The sequence below is a fragment of the Diabrotica undecimpunctata genome, chromosome 5, assembly GCF_040954645.1.
Source record: "Diabrotica undecimpunctata isolate CICGRU chromosome 5, icDiaUnde3, whole genome shotgun sequence".
NCBI lineage: Eukaryota > Metazoa > Arthropoda > Insecta > Coleoptera > Chrysomelidae > Diabrotica > Diabrotica undecimpunctata.
In genome coordinates, this window is record NC_092807.1 from 58075070 (window position 1) to 58096031 (window position 20962).

Here is a 20962-nt window from a genome sequence, read left to right on the forward strand (position 1 = left end):
CTTTATTATTTCTTAGTAATTAACAAAAAGAAAACATTAAAAGTTACGTCATCCCAAAGGGATTCCAAAATATTATTTTATGTTAACATTATCATAAACAAAAAATCTTTGTATCGTATTAAATTAAGAATTGGTTATAAAGAAAATGAATGTATACATATATATATATATATATATATATATATATATATATATATATATATATATATATATATATATATATATATATATATATATATATTAACCCCAAATTTCGAAATTTGTTTACATTGAAAATAATATTATAGTTATTTATCAACTAGGAATAATGAAGAAAATAAACCTTTAAATTAAATTAGAACACTTCACTATATTTTCATTTTTTTGAGTTCATAATCATTTCTGTTGTCTTGAAAATAGGTATAATAAAAATTGGTACAACCTTAATCTGCTCTGTTTCTCTTCTTATTTAATCAGTCACCAAATAAACCATTGATTCAGCTACGTACTATATCAAATCACCACCATCCTAGATAAGAGGGGTTAGGTATTCCATAAAAAGATACTGCTACTGGGCCATGATCTGGAATAACTCCATAGCAATACTATCTTGCGACGAGTATTAGAAATATAATATCAGCATTATAGCCTCTCCAATAAGGGTCTCTGAAATTGAGGCCCACTTTGGAAACACGTCTTAACGGTTGGACGGTCGGTTAAAAATTATTGAAATTTATAATGATTTTCTTTTAAATCTTTTGAAACGGTTACAGCATTCGTAGACATTCAGGGATTCAATGTGGACGGATGGTTTGTTCCCAAAGAACTTACCATTGAAATAGGTTTTAAACGAAGCCATTACATCTTTTTGCCTCAGAAACCATTTAATGCGCTAAGTAATGAGGATAAAAAGACTGCATCATATGTGGAGAAAAAACTGCTTGGAATTCTATACTCTGATGGACAAGTAGAATTGTACAAAATCAATGAAATACTAGAAACCAAGTTGTTGTATTCAGCAGATTACATCTACGTTAGAGGAGAACAAAAAGCAGAATATTTGGATAAGAAACGTCACGTTTTTGGAGTTTTTTCTCCTATTATTGATGTTTGCAAGTTTGATGGTACGTCTCGTGCTACTGGAAACGTTGGTCCTACTGCAAACCCATGTCATGCCACTGGATTATTTTCATGCACCGAAAGAAATGTGGATCGTCTACGTCACTGGTTTGCCAATAACATAATACCATTGTAATTTTTTATATGTATAAATAAATATATTAGAAATTACGCTTTTTATTTAAAACACTTTATTGATCGAGTCTTATATTACATGAAGATTCTAATTTTCTCCTTACAATTTTAAAAATAATTTTTAAAATTAAGATAAATACAGATGCTAATATTACACAAGACATTGCATAGACATTGTCTATTTCACTTTTCATATACTCGCTGGTGTTGTTGACACCCATGGTGTTGGTTGAATACGTCTTAATGGATATGTAGCTGGTGGTAGTTTTCTACATGCGTAAATCCAGGTATCTTGATGCTGCTGTAGATTCACCTCTTCCAGTTTCCACGTTTTGTTGTCAATATGCAGGCTATCTAATTGTCTTGTAATTTGTTTAAAATCCTCATACGATTTAATGTCTTTCTTTAATTGATTAAGTCTTCTTTGAAATTCCATTACTCTATGTATGTACTCGAAGGGATTCATATTACTACTGAATATGTCCTATGTCGAATATTACGTTTTATGTCAAGCGACGCCTTGCGTTGCCATGTCCTGCGTCGAATTTGACATTTCACGTCGAATGTCAGGTCATTCACGTTATTTCACGTCGAATGTCACGTCATTTCACGTGACATTTTACGCCGAATGTCACTTTCTGCGTCGACTGCCACGTCCTTCGTCGAATGTCATGTTCTGTTAGGCACTATACGGAAAAGAAGACGACGAATTGCAAGTTACTATTAAACTTTGACAGAAGAATTAACAGTTGGCTTCTCTGTGCCACCAACGCTTTCATTTGACGCCTGTTAAACAGCCTCGCCCTTCTTATCTAAGGGATCCCGATGCAACGCGTGAAAAAATTAAGGTACCGACCGAACATTGGTTCGCGCACCGTACGACCCACCTAAAAATAGGATCGCGTACCGCGCTCGGACATTGTTTTCTCTATGCTGGTAGTCATGGCCGCCACGAAATGCGACGTCTCTCTCTAACACATTGTTTTCCCTATGCTGGTAGTCATGGCCGTGTTGATCATCTACTCGCGCCAAAGCTTTTTTTGGCCATTTAAAAGAGAAGACTGACGGATTAATGATTTTTTCATAAGATTGTGAAGAGAATTTGGTGCTGCCCAAAGTACCTGACCAAAGGGTTTACTATAGTCGTCAACTTTATCTATATAATTTCACCGTTGTTAAAGGTTCTTCAAAGGGAAACTTAAACAAAAATAATCTATATGCCTACTCTTTGATGGAACATGAACGATACAAAGGATCAAATGAAATTGCGTCAGCAGTATATAATTGTCTGAAAAGGAATGAGCCTACTATGACTGACATTCATACTGTACGTCTAGTATCCGATGGATGTCCTGGACAAAACAAAAACTGTACAATATTAACTATGTGTGCAAAATGGCTCCAGGAAGCTCCCAAGCACGTAACTGAACTTCAGGTCATATTTCCGGTAACAGGTGATTCCTATATACCTCCTGATCGAGTATTTGGTGTCAGTGAGAAAAAATTGAGACAGATAGACACCATAATAACTCGTGATACATATTATGCAGTTTTTGAGGAGCAGGCAACATTGTTTTTATTAAAAAAATACTGGATTGTCCAGGATTGGAAAAAATAAGCTGACGTATTCATTAAAGCACCCAGTTCATTACATTTCAAGATTTCCCAAATAAAACGACTTATATTAAACCGTACATCCAAAAACAATATCCTTGCAATGGGAGAAATAAATTATTATTCTTCTGCGTCAAATGCATTGCCTATTACTAAAAAAGGTAAAAAAATATCCCAAATTACTCCAGCAAAACTGCAAATCGGTGTTCCACTGAATTTTAAAAAGAAGAAGGATATGGAGACATTATTATGCTGTCATTTTGGTAATGATTGGTCATCTATGCCTGAATGTGATTTTTACAAAAACATTCTCGATAGTGGTCAAGACCAACACACCACTGAACATAACGATAATGATGATAACAATCCACCATGCGAATATTTAGAAGAAAAATATTCCATGTTTAATATAAAAATTGTTCTTTTTAACAAAAAAAAAACATCTTGTTCATTTTATCTTTTTAATAGAATAAACTCTCAAGTAAAAAAAATCTCATTATTAATTTTCCCATCGCTTTGTCATATAAGTTTCAAAGCAGGACATCCAAATTTTTATTGCAAACTCGGACGCAAGTAACCTTAATAACCGTGTAGATTATTAATCAGGATATTAATCACGATAGACTAATTCTTCTTTTCAGTTATAAAGATTTTTGTGCAACCTCCTCATAGTAAAAAAAACGTTAAAAATACCCAACAAGTTTTGTTCTACAGTTTTTTGCGTTTTTCTCTAAACTACTATATTCTATTTCTAATGAGTGTAGAGTAATAAAATCTCATGAAGTATTCAAAAGCGCTACAGGGTAATCCGTCAATAATCCGTCAATAAATTCCGTCCGCATTGCAAAATTCTGTCGTTTCATAAAGAGCAGGTAGGTATCACCCTGTTTTAAGGGATTAGTCCATTGTTATCGACAGATAAACACTGAGCCAGAGGCGCGCTAGTGGGTTAATTGACAAAAGAATATGCATTCTTAAAAATCATATTAAAGGAAATAAAAATGTAATACAGCAGAACAGTGTTATTAAAAAAATATAAAATGTAACAATAAAATATATACGAACCGAAATCGGGAAATACTCACAAACACACACGAATGAACTTTACATATTGAAACACTTGTGGGGAGTTTAAATCAATTTATTCACAAAAACTACAAAAACTTTACTGGATACGTTATTACAATTCTACATCACTATAGTCTTCATCCGAAGAACTGTCATCATCCCCTGGTGTTATAATTATAGGGTCAACCACCTGATCGACCAAGTTGTCCAGTTCCCACATTTTATCTTCCTCTTTTAAAACATGCTGGATGGCTTTTTGCCAGTTTTCTGATGTGATTTCCATAATGGCTTGATCAAACAATACCTTGACATCTTTCATTTTAAATGTGGTATTGTGCCTTGCAACATATCCTTTAACTTGTGCCCATATAAGTTCTATGGGATTTAATTCGCAATGATATGGCGGTAGGCGTAGCACAGTTACTTTATACTTTTCTGCTACATCTTCTACGGCATATTTTATGAAGCGAGATTTATGTTGTTTTACTACGGCTAGTAGTTCCTTCTTTATTGAATTCGTCTCAAACTGAATACCTTTATTTGACAGCCAGTTAATAATTTCTTGCTTTCTCCAAGATGAAGTTGGTACCTTCTCTATGTGCCTTGAATGGTAGCTTGCATTATCCATAACCACGACCGAATCAGCTGGAAGAAATTTTAACATTTCCCCGAAGTAGTCTTCGAAGACATCCGAATTCATGTCCTCATGATAATCTCCCGTCCGACACGACTCAAAGCTTAACAAACCTTCTTTTAAAAATCCTTCTTCGCTTCCAATGTGAGCAATTATAAGCCTCTTCCCTTTTCCCGAAGGCACTTTAATACCCGTCGAAAGGCCTTCTATGAAAGCTTGGCGAGCACTTGTTACATTTTTATCTTGCCACATTTTTTGGACTATATAACCTTCGTTTATCCACGTCTCATCAAGATAAAAAATTTTCTTGTGCTCTCTGCGGTACTGTTTTATAGTTCTCAAATATTTTCGTCTCCAGCAAATGATTTCATCATTTTCCAGTAATAGTGCCTTTCGATTGTGCTTTTCCCAGGAAAAATTCATACTTTTTAAAGTTTTCCATAAAAGTTTTCTGGATATCAAAGGAATATCGTTATCTTGGCTTATCTCCATTAGTATTTTGTCAAGGGTGGGTATTTCCTTTTTAAAATAAAACGAATGAACTTTTCTTCGAATGTCACGTTTGGTGTCTTCACCTAAGATTTTTATTGGTCTTCCTGATTTTCTCTTGCATGGACTTAACTGGCCTGATATCTTTCTTTCTCGCAATAATTTAAAAATCGTGGACTGTCCAATTCCAGTCATTCGGGCACATCGCTCAACACTTTCTTGCACAGACAAACTAGGGTGATCGTGTTTTATGCAATCATATACATTTAAAATTATAACTTTTTCACTAACAGATAGCGGAGAATTTTTTACACCTCTTTTCTTTGGAGTAAATGTCGCCATTTTATAACTTTTTCACTATTTCTATATCACAATATTACTGTACGTTTAATTGGTGTAGTAACAATTACTAACTCGAATGTCGAATGTCGAATGATAATAATAAAATAAAAGAGGGATTATAATGAAAGTGTAAGTAAAACCTCATTACGCGTTATTAGTCTTCATGTTGATTTATTTTAGTTCTTAGTAATATTAGGAGGTGCGTCATACCCTTATCAGTTTCTTCTAATGCTTTTATTCGTTCAGTAAGGAAGTGAATTTGTTTTTATAAATAAAAATGTAATTAGCTTTAATGACCATATAATGGAATACGAGTTTGAAGAATAAGTTAATCGAAAAATTAAATAAAATTGGTTATCACAAAATATCCAAAATATGATATTTTGAGGTACATCAATTTTTGACGACGAAGTTGACATCCGTCCATTTGCCTACGCCCATGACGACACCGAAATTCAGGCAAATTTTATGACACTTCATGATTTATTACTCTACACTCATTTGAAACCAATTATAACTGTGTCTCTAAACTACTTAACTGCTTTGCATATACACGCCTCATATATATATATATATATATATATATATATATATATATATATATATATATATATATATATATATATATATCGTCGGTATACTGCGAAAACCAGGTAAATGTCGGAATACCGAAATCGAGAAAAAACATTTTTAAAGTTTAGTTTCATATTGTGAATTAAGCAGTCAGCTTGTTTTTAATATTAGGTATTCTAGTGAAAGATGCATATATCTGAAATGATATTCTATCATTAGTTTGAAAAAGTTGAGACACCTATCTGACTAATCCTAAATTTAAGTTGGAAATGCTATCACTTAACTGGTTTTACCTGTAAATCTAGATAAATCAATTACTCTTCAAATAACATATTTAACACAAATATAATAAACCAAGTATAATATTGTCCAGTTTTGTGATCGAGATATGAGGCTTTTACTAGGTAATAGCAATGTTTTAAGGTATTAGTCGATATTTATGACATTTAACTGGTTTTCCCTGAAAATTTTATTAACAGCTGTGTGTAGTTATAGTTATTGTTTATATGAATGACAGGCAGTTTTATAGAAAAAATCAAATTTATTTCGAATATAATAATAACAATATTATTATTATGAGGTTTCCTCGTTCGATTCGTCACTGAAAGCAGGCTCTGGCAAGATGTTTGTTACATCATTTCCCGTTTTCAAATTACGATACCACCCGTGGTATTCCTCCGGTATCACTCCCTTACTAGCTTATAGCTGTACCAAATCTCTCTTTTTTGCTATGCTAATTTTCAAATGTGCATCATAAAGTCGCTTAAGTTCTTCAAGATTGCTTGAATTAGCTGATAACTTGGCGTGCTTTTTTCTTGTTGACTGCCGTGCAGTATCAGTAAGGAAATAATTGAAGCTTGTTGACATGTCACAATTAAAATAATTCTGTTTGTCTCTCCTTTCACGAATCTCATTCTTTTTATCTTCAACCACATTATTTTTTCGCCGTTTTGGTCTTTTGTCCGGTTTTTAATTAAAGTGTGTGACACATTTTTTAAATCATAAAAGTCGTAGTATTTAAATTCTTTACATTTGTATGGTTCTATACATACTTTTTTATCATCAACCTTGATATTTCTATTTCCTCTTGCATTTTGAAAAACAGACAAGTAATCTGGCATCCCATAGATAGATCTGTGTTTTTTAGCGGTTTCGTTACTACTCTGCATAGAGTCAACTTCATTATAGGAATGTCCAGAATCTAAAAATTTGTGTTCAATAATATTTAAACGGATTCTGTCCTCTGCAGGTATCAGAAAATAAACTTATTTCACTTACATATTCTGGAACACATTTTGATAAGTAGTGGAGTATAATGCTTTCTATTTCAGAACTTCCTTGTCTACCGTTAATTTCTGACCAGTCAAAACAGTAAGCTGCATTTGGTAATGCGGCTTCGTATACACACAAATTGTAGACACATAATTTTCGGGAATAATATAGTTTTCCAGTCAATCCACTTGGAATCTGTAGTACGGCCTGTAGATCGAAAGTAACTGAAACAAAATCCCTTTGTTCATTAGATCTTTTCTTATCATTTTGTTTTTTAAGATTACATACTTCTTTTCTTTTCTAATGTTCTCTGTAACTGTCTTCTAAATCCGATTTGTCAGTTGGATTAGCCCTATCATATTTATTACAAACTAAACATGATCTTTTTTTAGCAACAAAAACGCTTAAATTATAGTCGTTAGAAAATATTCTTCGATATGTAATTTCGCTAACACCTTCCAGTTTCTTCTGCACATAGTCATTTATAAAAAGTTGGTACATTTTTCTTATACTTAAATTTTTGTCCAAATATCTACGCTTTGAACTTTGGCGAATATAATGTGGGCCCATGGTTGGAAAAGACTCAATATGAGCCTTCACGATTTTTCGGGTTTTACTGCTTGTTTTATTTGGCGGTGTATGCTTGCCTCTTTTATCCGTATCCGTAACAGCCTAGAATATCAGTTTTCTTACAACATCTTGTATTAACGACTCTGATATACAAAGTGTCTTACAAAGAAATTTCTCACATACCTGTATGTCTTGACCATTCAAAGAAAAGTAACACTTTTTGGAAAATGCACGTGGTTTTTTAAACTTCAACGGACTGCAACGACTCTCTTTGGTGGCTCCGTTTTAATACGTGCAATAAGAAAATGTTTCTGGCCTATATATTCTAACTTTCAATAATCACGACATAGTCTTTGTCTAAGTAAGTGTACTTAAAGGTTTTTACTAGTCGATATGAAAGAGAAATTTTAATAAATCATACACGTAAAATGTATTAAAGACACTTATCACCTTTTTACTGAATATGGTTTGCAGTAGTAGAAATATATTGTTGTCCGACATAATAATATATGTGGGCTTACTTTGTTTTACATGCAACAGAACTTTAATTTTATGGAAGTAAGTAGCGATATATTGTTTTATTTGAAAACGAAAAGTTGATTAGGTGTAACTTATTTGTTTATTACACAAATTATCTGCTGAATGGTAAGTCGTGTCATTTATTTGGTTTTACCTGTATGTAGAGCGGAAAAAGCTGAGAATTTTGGTATACTTAACTCAATATTTTAAAGTTTGTCATTTACCTGGTTTTCGCAGTATACCGACGATATATATATATATATATATATATATATATATATATATATATATATATATATATATATATATATATGTGTGTGTGTGTGTACTAGATGACCGCCTTAAAATTAAATAATGTATCAAAGTTTAATAAGCTCCTCTTTCGAGTCTGTTAAGTAACAGAAAAATCTCTGGGTAATGAAATGAATCCGGTCGAGGTGTCAATAGCGACTTTACCATTTCCAATATCTAAAACTGCTTCAAAAACACAATTGCTCGTTGATCTTGTTGCAAAACTTTGATTATTTGTCAATTGGAGCGTCTTTACATGCCGCCACAAATTGTATGATGTTAAGCGTGCGTTTAGTTCGTCCGCAGAGGTTAATTGGGGAATACTTATTAAATAGGGAACAGTCTGACTATTTTAGATAGATATTTATAGTAGATATTTTTGGCGATGTCGCAATCTGGTCTTTCATCAATTTGTATGTTTATGGTAATTTCAAGGCAAAATTTGCAATTCGTTCGCCTTCCAATAAGGTTGCAGATATTCCAGATGAAGCCAACGCTAGGGCTACTACCATCTGATTGCAAATAAAAATAAAATTAGTAAAGTTTGCTCTGTGCATCCCAAGCACCAAAGAAGTAAATTCCAACAGATCCAAAGTTCACAGCTTCTATGAAAGAATCGTACGCAATCTTTCTTGTTGATTCAATTGTAGAAAATTTATATTTATTTTGACATATTTCAACAAATGCTTCATTATTAAACTGTTGTTCTCTTTGATAACGTTACAAAGGAAATGAATAACATTTATTAACTGTGAAATATTAATAGTGCGTCATAAATTTTCTTTGAAAGATATATTAAGCTACATAAAAAAAACAAGGGATTCGAGGGTTGGCGCTTTATTCTCAAAAAAGAAAGAATGAATAGTAGAGCGTACAAAATTTTTCTGGTACTCGTCCAATTTAATTTTTTTTCTACCACGACAATGCACTTTTGGAGCTTGCATAATCCCAGTCACCTTTTTTTCACGTACAATGCGTTCTATTGTCGACACGGATACTCCCGTTAAAAATGAACACTGAGCTACAGCTTCTACTGTATGAAGTGTATTTTTTAAATTTTCATACACTCTACAGACATTCTGCTTTCTACCGACATAAACTTCCGTTTTCTTTGTACATTACTTGGACCCGCTACGTCATCCATCTTAATGCTCTAAAAAAAATAAACATCAATCATAATAATCTGCTATGTATTTGTTGTTTACTTACCACAAAAACTATTTTAAAATTAATAAATAATAATAAAGTCTATTTAAAAAATATATATAGCAAGCGATAATAAAAAGAAAAACAGGGATCTGGAAGAGATAAAAAATACAATGGGTAATATGATTGAGGAACTAAAAGAAATTAGGAAGGAAAATAGTGAATACAAATTGCAAATGGAAGAAATAATAAGAGAAAATGAAAATCTAAAGAAAGAAATGACAACGATGAAACAAAAAATAGATAAAATAGAAATAGCCTTGGAAGCATGTCAGAAAGAAAAGAAGAAAAATAACCTAATAATGAGAGGCTTACCAATAGACACAATAGAAGTAGAGCAACTGGAGAACTTCATAGAAACAAAAATGGGAGTAAAATCAGAAATAAATAGGGTACAAAAGATAAATGAAACAATGTGTGTTATCGAATGTAAAAAATTCGAAGATAAAATGAAAATACTGAAAGCCAAGGGTAAACTAATAAACTATAAGCAACATAGAGTATATATAGAATGTGACCTAACATTAAAAGAGATGGAGATACAAAGAATCTTAGGAAGATAGCAGCAGATGAAAAGACTAATGGGAAAAGGACAAAAATTGGATATGGTTTCATAATTATAGAAGGCATTAAGTGGAAATAGAATCAAAAAACAAGCCGGATAGAAAAAATAACATACAATACAGAACCAACTGGTTCAAAAAACTAGCTGAAGAAAACACAATGACGGACCGAGAAACAAAACAGGCACAGAACAGGGACATGAGCAGATCTAAAGATAATAACACAAACGGAAGTAAAAACAAATTGAAGTACAACTTAAACACAGAAAAGAACAAAACAATTTGGAAAATGGCATCATGGAATGTGAGAGGTATAAATGGGAAGGAAATAGACCTGGGGGAAGAAATTAGAGATAAGAACATTGAAATAGTAGCTATAACAGAGACAAAGAAAAAAGGAAAAGGATCAATAATATTAGAAAACGGAATGTTACTAATATACAGTGGAGTGGAAGAAACGAAGAGAGCTCAGGCAGGAGTAGCGTGCATGATAAAGAAGGAGAGTATCAACAAAATAAAAAATTGGATATATTACAACGAACGTATACTAAGAGTAGACATAGATGTGGATACAGAGGAAACCAATACAAACCTAATCATATGTTATGGACCAGATGAAGACGCAACAAAAAACGAAAAGAATGAATTCTGGGACAAATTACAAGAAGTGATAAATGATTGTACAGAGAAAATTGTTATCACAGGAGACATGAACAGCAGAGTGGGGAAAGAAACAGAAAAATGGAACAATGTCATCGGATCTTATGGGGAGGACAAACTAAACAAAAATGGAAAATTACTACTCGAATTCTGTCTAGACAATAACCTGGTGATTATGAACACACACTTCCAACATAAAAGGATACACAAGATCACAAGAGAAGTCAAATCAAGAGACGAACAATCAATTATAGACTATACTATAGTGCAAAAAACAGAGAAGAACTGGATAAGAGACGTAAGGGTAAAAAGGAGTTATGAAATTGGTAGTGACCACTATCTACTAGAAACCACATTCAAAAGCAAAAGAAAAGAAATAAAAAGAAATGAGAACATAAACAGAAAACAGAAAGAAATAATAAAAATTTATAAACTAAGGGAAGAAACAACGAGAATAAGATACTCAGAAGGACTAGAAAAAGAGATGGACAATAAACATGAAATAACAGAAACAATAGAAGAAGAATGGGGAAAATTTAAAAATGCGATGATAAAAACAGCTAAATCAATATGTGGAACCACAAGAAATAACAACAAAGGGAAACGAACATCTTGGTGGAACGATGAAGTGAAAAGAGAAATAAAAGAAAAGAAGAAATTATGGAAAGAATACATCCAAGACAAAACACAACAAAAATATGAAAATTATAAGAGACAAAGAACAAAAATTAAAGAGATAGTTAAGAAAGAGAAAAAGAAAAGTTGGGAAAAATTCGGGGAAAAAATGGAAGAAAACAGCAAAGAAAACGTAAAATTATTTTACAGAACACTGAAAAACCTAAGAAGCAACAAAGAAACGAAACTGAAACAAATAATGAACAAGGAAGGAACAATAATAAACGACGATAAGACAATAATGGAAAGATGGAGGGAACATTTTCAGCTGATACTGAATGGAAATCAAGCGAATACAATGGAGAAGGAAAGCCACAACAGGAGAGTATCCATGAGAAACACGGAAAATTAATGAAACTATAGAAAAAGAAGAACTGGATGAAGCAATAAGAAAGATAAAGATTGGAAAAGCACCAGGAAGCGATGAAGTAGCACCAGAAATGATGAAATATATAGGAGTAAAAGCAAAAGAAAAATTGTTATACATATATAACCTAATATGGAAGAGAAAAGTAATACCCAGAGAATGGACAAATGCAGTAATTATACCTATATACAAGAAAGGAAACACAAGAGACTGTAGGAACTATAGAGGTATATCACTACTATGTGTAGCAGCAAAAGTATACGAAACCATAATATACGAAACCATATATAACCATAAAAGGAAAATTAGAAAAGAAATAGAACATAATTAGAGGATGTACAAAGTGGATTCAGGAAAGGACATAACAGACAAGACCATATATTCACCATGCAACAAGTAATAGAAAAAGCCTTAAAGAAAAATAAAGAAATACATCTGAGCTTTATAGACATGGAAAAAGCATTCGACTCAGTCAAAAGAAAAGATATATGGAAAAGCCTAAAGAAGAAACAAGTAAGTGAAGAACTGATAGAAGCAACAAAGAGTATATACATGAAAACAACAAATACAGTAAGAATGTTAAATATACAGTCAGAACCATTTGAAACAACCCAAGGAGTTAGACAAGGGAGAAGTCTCAGCCCAGTACTATTCATAAACGTAATAGATGAGATAGTGAAAGAATGTAAGAAAACATTCAAGAAATACTGCATCGGTTGGAACAAAATGCAGATGATAAATGCTGAGATGTGTATATTTGCAGACGACATAGTATTACTTGCGGAAACTGCAGAAAAACTGAAATACAACTTAGAGAAATGGAACCTAGAAGCAAGCAAATACAACTTAAACGTAAACAAAGAGAAAACTCAAATAATGAAAATATCAAGGAAACAAGGGACGGAAGATCAAATAGAAGTAATGATAGACCAACAAAAAATAATACAGACAAATTCATACAAATACTTAGGAACAGTAATCAACAACAAAGGAGACGTCGAGGATGATCTTAACAACAGAATGGAAAACACAGGAAAACTATTCCAAGAACTAAATAGAGGATTCCTTAATAACAAAGAAATATCAACAAAGACCAAGATGACAATATACAAAACAATATATAGACCTACAGTGACATATGGAGCAGAAAATTGGATATTAAACAAAAGACATCAGAGCAGAATTCAGGCAGCAGAGATGAAATACCTCAGAAGAACGATAGGAGTAAAAAGAACTGATAGAATCAGAAATGAAGAAATAAGAGAAAGACTCAAAATCAAACCGATACTCGAGTCAATCAAAGAGAAAAAATTGGCTTGGTACGGACATCTAACCCGGATGGACAATAATAGACAAGTAAAAAGAGTGTGGGACGCCAAACCAATAGGGAAGAACAGAAGAGGAAGACCCATTAAAGAATGGAACAGTGACATCTCGCAGATACTGCAGAGTAAGGGTAAGACTTGGCAGGAAGCAACACAGATGGCATCCAATAGGAAGGAATGGAGAAAGTTCGTTAAGAGCTAGGACACCTCAGAAGACTGTCAAATATTGTAATTTAATGAATTGTATTGTAAACGGCCCAACACCGAAAGGTACAAATGGGTTCTACTGATTAAGTAAAGTAAAGTAAAAAATATATAAAAGAAAGTCACATGCACAAGAAACAGAACACACCCCGCCTATGGACATATAAGAATGTGAAACGAATCAAATATGTCATCTCATTACTATTTTTTCCAAGGACGTAAATATATAGCCAAGCGAAATGTTGATAAGTTTACCGATGTTTTAAAATATTTAACTGAACTGGTCCGACTATACGCTCGAAAACCGAACCGGTATGCACAATTTATATTGTTGTGGGCAAATGTTATGAAATTATTTCGTATATTTTACTTATTTACATTGTCGAAGCATACACAATAAAAACGACCCCGGTAAGATTTTACTCCTGATATTTAGAATTGTTGCCGTTAGCTCTCAGTTAAATTTGTAAATGAGTCACCTTTAATTGAAATCTGTCCGACTCTATATAACTTATGTATATACAAGTCATGAGGAACTGTACAGACTCCTACCTCGTATCGAGGCCCCTATAGGGAATAACAAATGACCATTAAAAATGTCTGCTTCCATTGTTTAATAATATACAGGACGAGTTGTAAATTTTGACTGAAATTTCTGTTCGTTAAGTTTTGAACTATGTTGATGTGTCTCATTTTTTGGCCAGATGTTACACTACTACCACCTAATCGAACGAAAATTCAAATTATGTACACAAACAACAAAAATGTCAAATTGTCATAGTATACTAGGATTCACTTCAATTTTCACATTAATAAATGATGAGAAGGTAATGGTACAAATTACGGCAACAATTTTTCTTGTTTAATTTAGTTTTATTTATATTGTTTTTCACACATTTAAAAACAAATTAAATACAGAATTCAGGATATTGTTTTCGTTAATTTTATTTTTAATTACGTCAAAAATAAAACTGATTATTACTGTAGCCTTTTCTTTTGAGCAAAAGTAAAATAAAATTATGAAAATTCAATAAAACGACACTACCGATGAATCCCTACATAAATATTATATAGGGCAATGTTTTAGTATTATTCAAAATAACTTGTACCTTTTGAAATTCTGGAAATTGGTTAAAAGGATTGTATTATTTAAAATGTATAGCACTATCTGTGATAGTATTAATACCTATAAATTAAATATTTGTTAAAAAAATTTGAATTTTTACAAGAAAAGTTACATTTTTTTTAAATCTAAGGTTCACTTTGCGAAACTTTTAATTCATAATAAAAATTTTTAATTAAAAATTAAGTAATCGTGTGGAAAAAAATAAATATGCCACTGTAATTGCCTATTTATCTAAATTGTAAAATCCTATTAGAGTTTTTATAAACCGTATACAGAGTAAATTATTTTCTATGAATAAAACGAACTTATTTTTTAAAACCGAACCTGATATTTCTCAAGTTTTAATAAATCACTTGATTAGTGGTAGTACCGTAAAGTTTGATTAACATGTGAAACACATCGAACTTACCGTTCAAAAGTTATGGCGAATAGAAATTTCAGTCAAAATTCGCAATTCGTCCTGTATATTATTAAATACTATTTAATGGTCATTTGTTATTCCTTATAGTGATCTCCATACGAGGTAGGATAATGTACAGTTCCTCATGACTTACCTGTGTAAAAGTCTTACGTAAATATATCAGATATAAGAAATAATATACTCTGAAATTCATATTTATGAAATTATTTAGCTAAACTTCTATTAAAACATAAAATATATTTATTGCAGTATCCAATTTTACGTGAAGGTGAAGACCAAATTTATGATGAACATAAAGGTCCTTTAGAAGAAGCTTTAGGATTTTTGGATGTGTTTCTCGAGGGCAATGACTTTGTAACAGGGAAACATCTAACAATTGCTGATTGTTCCCTAGTAGCTTCAGTATCCAGTATAGTGGTAGGTACCAATCTATTATTTAACGTTTTGTTTAAATTTTGGTGTAAATGTTTTAGATTTTACAAATTTTTTTGTACGTTCGTCCAAAAAACACAACTTTATTAAACTAATTTTAGTGAAAGACTGGTTCTTTATTGCACTCGTGAACACACAATTTTAATCCACATACATCAACTTACTTTCGTTTTATTTTCAGGCTATAGGATGGGATGTTAGTGCTTACTCTAACGTTGCCAATTGGTTAGCAAGATGTGCCTTGGCTATTCCAGATTATGAAGAAGCAAATCAAAAGGGAGCAGATTTATTTGGTAAATTAATAAGAAGTAAATTGGCCCCTGGACAACTGTAAACATTGCGGTATTCTATATTTTAGATAATCATTTAAAATAAAACTTTGTTAAAAAACACATCTCAAAAATAGATATATTTTATAATACTTAATTGAATAATATAACGGTTTACACATTTTTATGTATATTCGTAATTATTATAGCCAATTTATAGTATAAACATTCTTTGGTTTTAAGGGCATCAGCATTTAATGTAATAGTGTATCATTATATCGATCATTGTATTTTATATTTTTATATGTAAGATTAAATAAAAACTTTTTTTGTAATGCTTTTTTGTAAAATAGAAGAAGAGTATTAACCAAGCTCATCCAAATTGAATCAAGCTAAATCCTTACGAAGGAGAAAAGATGAATCAAGCAGAGAATCCATTTATTGTCTATGAACATAGAAACCTTGTAGATTCTCGATTTCAAAGAGGTCGTTTCGCGGCCTAGATCGTTACACACAGCGAACTGAAAGATTTTTTGTGAACGACCTACACCTAGGATTAGTCTAATAGATTTTCTAAGAAACCCTTTCGAAGATGTTTGTTAACTGATTCATTAATTCATTACTCGTTACAATCTCTAGGGATTATAGCTAACGCCATGGCGTGTAAAATCCTATTCTTGGTTGAGGTGGTTATTCCTCTGTCATTTATGCTTTGGGCCTTTGCTGCAGTCGTGACTGTTTTCCATTTCTTCCTGTCCTTGCACTGAACTTTCCAGTCTTTAACATTCATTGTTCTGATATGATCTTCTACGTCATCCAGCCATCTTCTTCTAGTGATTCCTCTACACCTGGGCCATAGTGGTCTCCAATTAGTTATCCTTCTCAGCATATCTGAGTGTGGGCATCTCTGTATATGTCCTATCCATTATAAGCGAAGATATTTTATTGTACATAGCGTAGTAGTATATAAGTATATTATAGTAGTAGTAGTATATAACCAGATCCAGTAGGATCTGGTTATATATTGAAATTGATTGAAAGAAAAAAAGATCATTAAACAGAAAATATCACTATTAGTAGGTCAATAACATATCGAGGATGCATCATTTAGGTGTTTTTGTGACATATTCGGTAATAGTATTGAGAATTCAATAGCTAAAAATCCTCCAAAGCACCCAAATATATTGATTGAAGAAGTTAACACATCTGATCTCCTTGCATATTAAATTTAAATTGGATAGACGTTCGATGAAAGTTTAGGCACTAATTTGTTTAAATTACAACCCACAGTTGCTGTGAACCAATTTTACAAAGTTGTTGCACTATCATCCTAAGATTATACAGAAATCATACCTACTAAGATTAATAGTAGATCAAGGATGTTTTCCGAAGCATCTACACAAAATCGGAGTTCTCCCAACATGTAGATGTGAGTGTGGAACTAGCATAGCTGATCTAAATCACATTCTTTTTAACTCGCTTACATTTCAATAGAAGTACGTGGCTGCTACAAGAATTGCTGAAAGCAGGTTTAAATGCTTAAGTGAAGATGGCACAACATTTTTTAAACTAATTAGGTATGATATTTCAGCAAAAATTAAATTAAATGTGTGAAGGAAAAATTTATCATTGAAAAATTTATAACTAGTCTGCTCTCTGTTAAATCTTGAATATTTTCATTTTAAATGAGACCTTACAATGCCGAATATATTTTAATCTTCCCACTTGAGAATAAGGGTGATTGGTTACCAGTGCAGTGAAAAAACATACGCATACAGGCTCTTCGCCGTTCAACACATATAGTTTTAAGTTTGTCATTTTGTATTATTTAAAGTCAAATAAAGTATAGTTTATTTTTGTGAATATAATTGCTTAATTAATAGGCCTTAAGTGGTATCATAAACATTCCCTTTATAATTTTGTATGAATGAATAGTATTATTTATATATAATTAATTGGCTAAAGGTTCCAAACCAACACCAAAAAAACAAAAAAAGTAAGTATAAAGTCAATAAGCTACAAATAATAATAAGCTACAAACTACATGTACTGTGCATACATTACAATAAATTATATTTTATAACTGTTATTAAGAATACAAAATAAAACAAGGTTACTTTTAAAAGTAAACAGTAGTTGCAGTAAAACCGATGATTACCTGTCACGAGCACACATTATAATATTGGCATAATTGCTATATATTTGTACCAAACAGCACCCTAATACGGGTTATTATATTTCCAGCATTTAGTTTACCAGTTACCGTTGACCTGAAGATTCATAGCAAATTATAGTATGCGAAACCGGTCGTTGCTGGTAGAATAAATTGATTGTGAGTAATGAGTAAGTCTTATCGTTATTTCTTTTACCTATTTCAAACAGTAAGTGTTTAAGTTTTAGGAAGTATAATGAAAAACCAAAAGGTTTTTCAGCGAACTGATTTCTCGGTCACTGCACGCTGAGTTTAAATATCTTGTTGCGCTTCTTGTGGTTGGTCCTGTGCGCAGAGTGGGCGTGGTCTTCTTCGCTATTTTAATTTCTACGTTTTTCTGCAGAATTGTTTTCCACGTATTTGAGAGTCTTTGGGCATTATCTCTGGTGTTTAAATTTTTCGGATGTTTTTCGATCTCTATGGCTTCCCTGATTACATGTTTGGCCTTATTTTCGATGTTGGCTAGCATTGTTGTTCCATTTAAGTCTATTTTGTGTCCTGTGTTTATGACATGTTATGCTAGGGATGAAGTTTTCTCTTTTCTTTCGATGGCGTTTCGATGTTCTTCGCGTCTAACCTGTATCCTTCGATTTGTTTGTCCGATGTACGATTTATCGCAGTCTTCACACGGGATCCTGTATACGCCTTGATTTTCCAATGCAACTTTTGTTTTGGCTGATGGTAATATGGTTGCAATTTTTCTGTCGGTGTTAAAAATAGTTTCTATTTTGTTTTTTCTTAGAACTTTGCTGATTTTGTCTGTCGTACCCTTTATATAGGGCAGGATAGTTTTACCGACTGGTTTTTCTTCTTTTTCTGGATCTTTGCTGTTGTTTCGGGATTTCTGTGCTTTTTCAATCGTGAACATGGAGAAACCATTTTTTCTTAGAGCTGTTTTGACTTTGTGCATTTCTTCATTCTTATGGTCCTCATCTGCCAGTTTCTCAGATCTTGTTATTAAGGTTTTTATTACCGAATTTAATTGTGCAGGATGATGGTGTGAGTCTGCGTGTAAGTACCTGTCAGTAGGGGTTGGTTTTCGGTATACTGTATGTCCTATGCTTCCATCTTCTTTCTTAATAACTAACACATCTAGGAATGGAAGTTGTTGGTTATTCTCCCGTTCCATGGCAAACTGTATTTTTGGATGGATATTGTTAATGTGTTGTAGGAATTTATTAAGTTTCTCTTCTCCATGCGTCCAGATAATGAGTGTGTCGTCAACATACCTAAGCCACAGTTTGGGTTTATGCTCTGCTGTTTCTATTGCTATTGATTCCATATCTTGCATAAAAAGGTTGGCTATTACGGGTGACAGTGGTGAACCCATCGGTGCTCCTTCGACTTGTTTGTACCTCTGGTCCTTGTAGATGAAGTAGGTGTTGTTTAAGCAATGCCTCCTTAAGTTTAGTGTATCCTGTGGTATTGGATATTTTTTACGTATAATTTCTAATGTTTCTTCTACTGGGACCTTGGTGAATAATGAGATTACATCAAAGCTCACTAATAAGTGTTCAGGTTCCAGAATAACGTCCTTGATACGGTCGATAAAGTGGCTTGCGTTCTTGACGTAAGAATCTGCTTCCTCCGCATATGGTTGTGAGAAAGCCAAAAATTTTGCCAGTGATTGTAACGGTGATCCAATAGAGCTGACTATTGGTCGTAATGGTAGCTCTGCCTTATGTACTTTAGGTAAACCGTACAGTTTTGGACATCTTGACGACTTTTCTCGTGGAATAAGCTGGAATGGTTGTTCTTTCTTGATGTTTGACGCTTGTATTTTGGCTTTCGTTGTTTTCTCCAGATACGTTGTTGGGTCTGTTGCGATTTTTTGATATGCACTATCGTTTAGAATGTTTTTTATTTTTGTGTCGTAGTCTTCAATGTTCATTATGACAGTAGCGTTGCCCTTGTCAGCTGGAAGAACGATAATGTCTTTGTTTTGTTGTATATTCTTCAAGGCTTTCTTTTCTTCGTAAGTTAGATTCTTTTTCGGAGGCTTGGCTGTTCTTAATATTTGTGATACGTCTTGTCTAATAATCTCAGCTGTTTCTGATGGTAATTTAGTGATAGTCGTTTCCACTTCGCTAATCATGTTTTCGATGGGAATCCTTGTCGGTGCAATAGCAAAATTAAACCCTTTGGAAAGGACACTATTTGTAGCTTCATCCAAAGTAAGATTTGAGAAATTGTAGACTAAATTACTGGATTCTTTTGTTGGTAGTTCCTTATTCTTTGGTCGTTGTTGTAGTATCAATTTCTCAAACTTTTTGATTTGTTTTTTCTTGGTAAGATCAGCATCTGTCTCCGATCGAAAGTTTGTGAGTTTGTCGAAGATGTTCCACATAATCGGATGTACTTTGTTACTTAGTGTGAGATATAGCTTTAGCAACTCTGAATTTACTTTATCGATGTCTCGTCTGGAGTCTTGAATTGCTTCTCTAGTAAGTTCTAGACTTGCCCTTTTTAAAATATTCTTAGTTTTATGGTTGTTTTTGTGGAAACTTAACTTCATACAAGTGGGTATTATGGCTTCATCGCGGCAGCGTTCTAAAAAGGTTAGGTTACAAAGTAACTTACCTCGCTTTGACCGTAGTTTTTCATATCGTCTAAGGTCTCGTAGAATTTCCTCCCCGTAGAGGTTAATTATATTGAATTTGAAATTTCCGCGGGAGCTATATGTGGTTTCAGTTGTTTTCCGGGTTTGACTCCGCGTTAAATATTTTTGGTTTTTAGAAAAACCATTGTTTTGACGACGTTTCGGCAAGGTCACACTTGCCATTGTAATATAAGTATTTTCTGTCCGGCATATAAGTAAGGAGTTCCCGGTAAGTATATGAGGATTACAAGAGACATATATGAGGGAGTAACAACTAGGGTAGGTGTGAGAGTATGAG

General features: G+C 32.8%; 1 protein-coding gene across 1 annotated transcript in view; it reads left to right on the forward strand.

Annotated features, from left to right (window-relative positions):
* The window catches only part of LOC140441333 (glutathione S-transferase 1-like), a 54070-nt gene extending 37882 nt beyond the window's left edge, over positions 1-16188 (forward strand). The window contains exons 4-5 of the mRNA XM_072531985.1: positions 15402-15569; positions 15766-16188. Coding sequence (XP_072388086.1) covers positions 15402-15569; positions 15766-15918 — 321 coding nt within the window. The 3' untranslated portion in view covers positions 15919-16188. The remainder of the gene's footprint in view (positions 1-15401; positions 15570-15765) is intronic.
* Positions 16189-20962: the final 4774 nt, after the last annotated feature.